Here is a 9,099-nt window from a genome sequence, read left to right as displayed (position 1 = left end):
CTAAGTAACCAAAATTGTTTTCTGCTTTCTTACTACCTATTTCTTTTTTGGAGACAGGGTTTCTTTGTGTAGCTTTATTGCCTATCCTGGATCTCGCTCTGCAGAACATGCTGGCTATGTAATCAGAGATCCACCTGCCCCTGCCTCCCGAGTGCTGGGATTAAAGGCATATCCCATCACCACCCAGCCTACTACCCATTTCTAATGGTGTTTTATCACATACATACTTTATATACAAGGGAGGGGGAATAGTAATACACACACACACACACACACACATGCACACACACACACACACTTTTATACACTCACAAGTCAATTTCTAATCTGTGTCTATAGTAGATGTATCTAGTGTTGGCTATCTGGTTCATTTATTCTTTAAATTTCTACTTTGCTGGCGCTGGTTGCAAAGAAGAGACTGGTTTTTTTTTTTCCCAGAGCTTATAAATATTTCTCCTTCTGATTCAGGTTCACAAAGATGGATACGAAGAAGCCAAAGTCACTGTTGGATCTTGCTATACAGAGTCTGCTGAGAAATGAGTCTGTAGCAATCCAAGCTCTGGAGGATATGCCAAGACTCTTTTTTGTTCCACTGTTCATTGCTGCCTTCAAGGGGGGGCATAAGAATTTATTGAGTGAGATGGTGAAAGTGTGGCCCTATTACTGTCTCCACATTGGGTCATTAACTGTACAGGAGCCTCAACATGAACTCCTGAAAGCCATGATTGAGAATCTTCCAGTGCGTCCTTCAAGGAACTCTGCTTCTAGGTAAGACTGTATAATAGAAACATGGAAAGACAGAGGCGGTTACACCACAGCCTGCTACTCTCCCAAGAGGAGTAACAAGTAAATGCTGAAGATTTATGGGTGAGGCTGTTGCCTTCAAACTTGGTAACACATTAAAGATTGATTGTATTCAATGTTAATTATGAAATCTGTTACTGATTGTATTCAATGTTCATTTTGAAATCGGTTAAAGAGGGTTCTATTGATGGGTTTACGTAACAGGTGTTACATAAGAGAAAGACAGGAGCTTTAAGACTGTAGGGGATTTAAGGTATATAAAGGAATGGGGGAGGAGGCTGAATTTTCATGGGAAAGATTTTTGACAGTACAAGGAGTGTCAGCCATGGATAAAAGAATTAGTTCCTAGATGTCATCATTGATTCTACTCAGTTTCATTATCATTGGCTATTTCTCAACTATTCTATCTCCTCTTACCCCTACAGGAGACCTAAACTGAGGATCCTAGATTTAAGGCAAGACAACGACTATAGGACCACATGCCATGAAGTCAACATCAAGGAACCTTTCTGTTTTCATTCTTGTGCTTATTCTGACAGCTCTATCCTGAAAATAGAAGGGCAGCATGGTTTTGTAAATCCAGAGTCCATGGTTCAGTTCCCCAGGCCTGTAGAGTTACTAGTGGATCTTTCCCTAGATGGCTCCTTAGTGGAAAAGGAATTTTTGGTTTTTCTTACAAGGAAAATTAGGGAGAGTTTAGGGTCTTTGCACATATGCTGTCGAGATTTACAAGTTGATAAACTGTGTGACAGCAAATGCACACTGAGACTTCTTGATCTCAACTGTGTTGATCAGTTGTCAATTGATATGGGTTCGCTGAGCGATATCACCAATGTCCTGTCTAAGATGGACCACCTAGAGAGCCTCAGTCTGTCTAAAGTCACTTTTAGATCTCTGAGTGGGAAACTCTTTAAAAATTTCCTGGGTCACTTGCAACGTATGAACAGCCTTAAGGAAGTCAGCTTGTCTTCATTCTGTCTCACAGGTCATCTGGACAGAGTTCTCAGGTAAGAGTTTGGGCCAGGGCCCTGGGTTTCCTGGAGAGCTTGTTGAGACAGGAAAGAAAACATTCTTGGGTATTCTTAATCTCCTGAACAGCTTTTATGCTTTCCACTTTGTTGCTCCTGGGAATTTGAAACTGGAGAAAGAATTACAAAAATTAAGCAGCCAGCAATGTACAGACAAGTGCAGAAATAAAAGGTGAAAAACACTAGCCTTCTAGATATGAAGAGGAACAGGGATTGAGATGGGGGAAAACGTTTTGCTGTAGCATTGATGCTAATCATAGATGCCCATAGTTCACAATGTCATATCACTTTATTGATATGTAATCTCCAAGGCATAGGCCATGAAAGTAGAGGTTGATATTTAGGGACTGACCAAAGGGAATTTTCAGTTGCCTGCTCTTTCTGATCCCTCCCCACTAAAAAGGTGAACTGAAATATAGAATGGATAATGTTGTAAGTATCAAGTGCTTTCAGTTTTTTCCCTTAATATTTCTTAAAATTGCCTATTATAATACAATGTACACGTTCTTAAGATTAAAAGAAATTGTATCTCAGTGTTGAACACAAAACTTTCAGCCAGATGTGGTGGCACGGGATTTTAATCTCAGCATTTAGGAGGCAAAGACAGGCAGATTCTGTGAATTCAAGGCCAGTATAATCTCCATAGTAAGTTTCAGGACATCCAGGACTACCTAGTAAGATCCTGTCTGAAAAAAATTCTCAGAGTCACAAAACTATTAAGTGAACTAAAGCACACATTAACACATTAATATCCAATTATAATGCATGTGAAAAGTAGTTTATTCTAGATATAAAGATATAGCTTTCCTCATTCAATCTTCATTCTTCACAAGTTTTTTGTTGTTTTCTCCCTACAGAGTCCTGCCACCTGGACTGAATTTCTTGTATCTGACATACTGTGATCTTTCGCACAGAGACTTCAGATTTCTGGCCCAGAGCCCTCAGGTCTCCCGCCTAAAGCTGTTGAATCTTAGCAACAACCCAATGTATTGGGATGATTTTGAGCCCTTTCAAACTCTTCTGGTAAATCTCTCTGGTACTCTTCGCCATCTAGAGATAAATCATTGCCTTATAAATGATACTGCAATCTCTGTTCTTATCCCTGCTCTGATTCGTTGTACTCATCTCCGTGTTCTGTGCTTTGCTTCTAACCCCATCACAATGCCTATGCTTGTGACTATCATGAATAATTTAACACCCTTGAAGAAGCTAAAATATGTGATTTATCCCATCCCTGTACATTGCTATGAAATATGGCCTTTTCAGGGCAGTTTAGACCGAAGGAAGCTTGCTATTGTACAACTACAGTTGAAGGTGATGCTAGCGCTTGCAGAGAGAGCTGACATGAACTGGATCACTTACTTAGAATAAATATCACAGTCCAACACAGTTTCAACCCGATATGTACTATTTAAGTACTAAATGTTATTTCCTGGACACACACACACAATATATATATAAGGTTCTTTACATTGTAGAAAATTACACTTAGGGAATATAGGTATGTAACTGATTCCTACACAGAATATTTTAGAAAAAATGAAGGACTTCGAGAGTTCCTGTGTATCACTTATCTATTATTGATATATTTCATTTTACTGACCAGAGTGATGTGTATTGCGTATAATACAGGATGATCAAGTCCTAGTTTGCTCTGTCTGTGCCCATACTGTTTGGTTCGCTTGTTGGTACATCACACAAATCAGAACAGTGACAGACTTTCCTGCCTATAATTGTGAAAGGGGCAGTGGTTTTTGAAGACAATGTTTTCATCCCCTAAGTTACTTTAGGCTGGTTTTGGTTGCTTTTGGAAATCCATGAGGATTTAATAGTGGGGCCAGGAAAGAAAAACAGCAGAGGCTTTGAGGTTTCAATATAACCTTCAAGAACATAATTATAATATTTCCTTGATGTAGGCCTGCCCTAAAGTTTCCACTACTTCCCATGAAGTTCTCAGCTGGATATCCAGCCTTTGCCACATGAATTTTTAGGTGGGATTTAGGGTCCTTCCCATAATATTCCCCCTACTTCCTTTAGTTCTCTTACTCTACTCCCAATTCCTTTAATCCTGTCATTTCCTTAGCTGTATAAATCATTCCCTATATATATTGATTCTTTTTCCACAGCTGTGCCCCATTTGGTATAATACATACTAGCCATGTGTGAGTACTGAGTCCAGCTTATTTTATACTCTAGAACATAACATAATTATTAAATTCAGTTTGCATATCCTAGACTTTCTTAGAAATGATGTGTGTAAAGTCTATAGTTAATAATTTACACAGGGCTAAGGATATGCCTCAGTCGTCCAGTTGCTTACCACACAAGCCCGCCTGGGCTCAGTCCGAACCTAGCATTTGTGTAAAAAGCTGAGCATCCAAGTGCACACTTGTCACTCCAGTGTGAAAAGGTGGAGGAAGGAAGAGCCTTGAGGCCATGTGGCCAGACATTCTAGCAAATTAGGGATTCGAGGTTCAGTGAGAGATCCTGCCTCAGAAAATATGTGTAGAAAAAAAAAACAGATACTGACTTTTGCCGTGCATGTGAGCATGTGTGTGAGTGCATACACATACACACACACACACACACACACACACACACACACACAGAGAGAGAGAGAGAGAGAGAGAGAGAGAGAGAGAGAGAGAGAGAGAGATAAGCAAGTACATGCACCTCCTCCCACACATGAACTTGGACTCTTAAAAATATCTTACTCGTATTGTTAATTTCTTGAAACAGCATATTGCATCAGAAAGACATGGTAAAGATAGAAGATTAGGATTTGTTCCTTCTACATGTTGAAATGCCAAAACTGCATTTCACTGACTGACTAACAAATAGTGTAGACTCTAAGTAATCACTTACACATAATGTTTTCTTACTGAAATAAATTAGTAAAAGCAATGGCTTAGATCTTTATATTGTTTTCTTTTTTAAGTGAGGTCATACTCGGTTTCGGTCTGACCACAGATAAAAATAATTCAATTTTGTTTTTAGTAGCGATACTGGTATATATATCAAACTATATTTTACAGGCATTATTATAATAAGAATACTGGCAAGACAGTTAACATTTGTTTTTTATTAATTTTTTTGGTGGTAACACTATTTCCAAGTTAGTAAGAAAAAGCATGTTAAAATATACTGAAATTAACGTGTCATATTTCTTTTGTGATACAACATTTCAAATTTGTTCATATTTTCCATAATGCTTATATCATAATGCACAAAATTTCAAAGACCTACTAATATGCCAGTGTAATGAGCGATTTACTTACATTGTTTCCAAGTTAAAAATTGTAGAGTTTTTGGCACTTTGTATTAAATAAAATATTAAAATTAAGTTTACCTGTTTCTTTGACCTTTCCTTTTTGTTTTTTCCATATGGCTCTTACTATATATTCTCTGAATAAGCTGGGATCTCGTGTTCTCAGAGGTACAGTCTGACCAGTGTTTTAACAGTGGCAGAATACTGGGGAAGAGGCAACTGGATCAATATTGGCATATTTTCTCTCTTTCCTCCATCCTTCCTTGGGTGCCATGTTTCTGTCAGAGACACTGCACCCTGAGGTGAAAACTAGACCCTACAATGAAGAGATAATTTGGAACTCATTATTGTCATATTGACAATGTCAAGGATATTCTTGGAAATTCCTAGTGTAAGAAAGTGCTCTCGATACTTTGTTTTCAATAGATTTGAAAAATAACCTAAGGGAGTGTACTATGTTGCTTCTACATGGCTGTGGTAAAAACACTGTCCAAAAGCAACTGAGGGAGGAAAAGGTATGTTTGACTTACATGTCCCAATCTCAGTCCATCATTGGGGAAGTCGGGACAGGAACTTGAACAGGAGCAGGGGCAGAAAAGTTGCTTAGTGGCTTTCTGTGACTTGCTGAGCTACCTGTTTTATACAACCCAGGGCCAGGTGCCCAGGAGGCACTGTCCACACTGGTCTGGGCCCTACCTCATCAACCATTAATCAAGAAAATGCCCCAGAGACTTGCCTACAGGTCAATCTGATGGAGACAGTCCTTCATCTATGGTTCCCTCTTCCTCCATGCCTTTAGTTTGTGTCAAGTTGACAAAAAACTAACCAGTGGAATTGACCCTGTCAACTTGCCACAAAAACCTAACTACTAAACTATACCCTTTCCTTGTTTATCCCCAATAGCTCATGTTATTATCACAATATAAAAGAGTATGATCTTAAAAATATCACAGCCTTTAATTTTTTCAGTACATTAACAGTCCAAGATCTCTTTAAAATCACAGTCTCTTAACTGTGATTTCCTGTAAAATTAAAAATAAGTTTATGAAAATTCCATAATGAAACCTATTTTGTGGGATGATTTTGACCCTGCACCTTGCCTGGTCAGCACAGTAGATCTGACTCTGCTGACAGGGGCATTGGTGAGACGCCCCAAGAACATGAGCATGGGAGATCTAGCCCCACCCCTCATCTGCCATAAGATGGTAGGTGAGAGGGAGAGATGCCTTCCCCTCCACACTGCCCCTCACCACCTATGGCAGGTGGGAGAGCTGGCCCTGAGGTCATAAGAGCAGGAGAGCTGTCCCTGACCCTCACCAGCTGTAACACTAGGAAGGGTGCCCCTGTACCTGCCTGGGCAACACAGTAGAGCTGGCCCTGGTGGTGTAGGTGTGGGACAGCTGACCCTGGGGGCATGAAAGCAGGAGAACTGGTCCTGCCCCTCACTCCTTCCTGCATAGGGTGAACTAGCTGGGGCAATGCCAGAGAGCTCACCCTGGTGGTGAGGACAGGGGAGAGCTGGCAGGCTGATCATCCCGGCAAACACCAAACCCAGAACCAGAGCTGTGACTTGGCCCATGCCAACATCCACCCATCTATAATCTGTTGGAGCACATGAAAGAGTCAGACCCGCAGATCCAAAGCTGCAGTATCTCCATGACACAGGGTGAGGATATCCAAGCAGAGCCCCATGAGGGCTCAGCATTGATAGTGTAGCAGAGGCCTTGAACTAGATCAATGACTCCTTGCAATGAACTCTTGCAAGTAAAGATATATGGACACAAGTATATACTGTGTGACTCACTGAATCAGACTACAGGTTCCACCACAAGATTTTTTTCTCCATTTTTCTTTCTCCTTTTCTTTTCTCTTAAATTTTGATTTATTTTATTTTAGTGGGGATGGTTGCAAGGGCAGAGGGCAGATACGAAGGCACAGAGATGAGTGGGATGGAGATACATGTTGTGAAAGCCACAAAGAATAAACAAAAAGTTTTCTTAAAAAATTACATTCTAACTATAAAAACACTGAGTTTTGTCAACACCAGGGAGAAACATTTGCAGGTGAATCCTAAATACTGGGTTATTATCTATTATCTATGAGATCACTTACTAATGAGGAGGATAGGTAGTGATTTCATTTAGCAGTTCATACAACATATTTTTAATATGTCAAAACACAAGCACTCATGAGTTACTGAGGAATCATGAGAATATTAAATGGAAAAGAATAGCTTCAGTGGAAGTTCTTTCCTGTAGTTCTACTAGTGGAAAATAGTGTGTATATGTGGGAAGATGTAATGATTGTGGGATGCAATAATGTATCAGAAGAGTGTGCACCATTCTATGAGCAAGAGACACCTTTCACTCACGAGAAAACTGGACCACTGAGAAAATGATTTCCCTCTATAACATCATTTTCTCTAGTTTTTAAATTTTGCAGTGAAAACAAGAATTTCATAATTAAAAATATCACAGAAGATAATCATGAGCAGATTAACGCAAGTATTTTGGATATACAGATCTTTGGAAAAGCATGCATTGTATTCAATATAATGGAGGAACAAAATGGATAAAACAGTGTTTTGTTAGTGTATGTGTCCAATGTGGGTGAGGATGTGATTGTGTCTCCTCTAGCATTATATATTCCCAGGTACAGTTTTTCCCTCATTGCAGAAGTGCTCGGGATTATCGGTTTCAGTTAGATATCCTAGGAATGGATAAACATAAAGTGATCACATCCAGTGATTAAAATATTCATAGATCAGACTGATTCCATCCCTTCAAGTACCTAGTCTTGGTCTCACTTTCCAGACTACAGAGTAAGCTGTTCAGACTCTCAGAGGGAAAATCCTGACTCTGGCCACTAGGCGGCACCACAGCAGTTTCCTTTTGAGTTGTTTCCAGTAAAATATCTTAAATGTTCACTGTAACAGGGGTTCTGTGTGTCAAATCTCCACCCATGCACATTCGACAGTTCTGTTTGCTGTTGACCCCAAATCTGCATTCCACTCAATGGTTCATCTTTTCCTGCCTCGGTGCAGATTGAGCTCTGCACACTGTACAGATTTCTCTCCTGGAGTAGAGTGTGGGTTCTCCAACACGCCATCCCTTCACAGGCCTCTCCATATTTGTCCAGTTACTGGAGTCCCTTCCTCTCCTGTCTGCTCTGCACACCGATGCCAGGTCCTGAACCAGCATCTCCATCTGCTTCCACTCACTCCTGCCTTCTCTGGCACATGCTGGTGATTCCCACCAAACTCCAGAACTACCTGACGTTTTGTAATATGGACACTTGGAGTATATTAGTGTGTCTCTAGCATGTGCTCTGGACTGAAGCTTGGGTATTCTCCAATGATCTATTTGTTGAATCTTTGTTGTCAAGGCAACACTATTGGGAGAAGGTAAGACTTTTAATAAACAAGACTTTGTGGGAGACCCTATGTCATTGGGGTTGTACCTCTGAAGGGATGGATAAAGGAAACCCAGGCCTGTCTCTTTGAGCCTGTGCTTCCTAACCATGAGAGGGCTGGTTTTGCTGTACCATACACTCAACCAAATGGTGCTGCCTTACAACAGGTCAAAAGCAAGAAAGTCAAACAGTCCAGGACTGGAGGTTTTAACATTACAAGCAAAACTGTTTTTGCTATATATGCCAATAGTCTAATATATTTGTTACTCTAATAGAAACCTGAAGTACATGATCCTCCCTTACACCTATCAGGATTTTCAGAATAATTAATTTTTTACTTAGGTACATAAACTGATTTTTTTTTAGACAGCATCTCCCTGTGCCCTCAATGGCCTGGAACATCTGTAGACACCAGGCTGGCCTTGAAGTCACAGATATCTGCTTGCTAATATATCATGAGTGTTGCAATCAAAAGTATGCAGCACAATGCCTGGTTAAACCGGGTTTTTAAGGAATTACTTTATGTTCATTTTTGTGGTGCAGAAAATCTAAAGCCTGGCTTTGTAAATGCTAGCTGAGCATAGTCTC

General features: G+C 40.1%; 1 protein-coding gene across 1 annotated transcript; it reads left to right on the top strand.

Moving 5' to 3' along the window:
• Positions 1-472: 472 nt before the first annotated feature.
• Positions 473-3,950, top strand: LOC131899069 (melanoma antigen preferentially expressed in tumors-like). The gene is made up of 3 exons (XM_059250442.1): positions 473-768; positions 1,230-1,811; positions 2,690-3,950. Exons 1-3 carry the CDS (start codon positions 479-481, stop codon positions 3,201-3,203), a joined length of 1,386 nt encoding a protein of 461 aa, XP_059106425.1. The 5' UTR covers positions 473-478; the 3' UTR covers positions 3,204-3,950.
• Positions 3,951-9,099: the final 5,149 nt, after the last annotated feature.

Source organism: Peromyscus eremicus, chromosome X (genome assembly GCF_949786415.1).
Source record: "Peromyscus eremicus chromosome X, PerEre_H2_v1, whole genome shotgun sequence".
Taxonomy (NCBI): Eukaryota; Metazoa; Chordata; class Mammalia; order Rodentia; family Cricetidae; genus Peromyscus; species Peromyscus eremicus.
The sequence above is the reverse complement of the archived record's forward strand: the minus strand, read 5'-3'. Positions and strand labels throughout refer to the sequence as shown.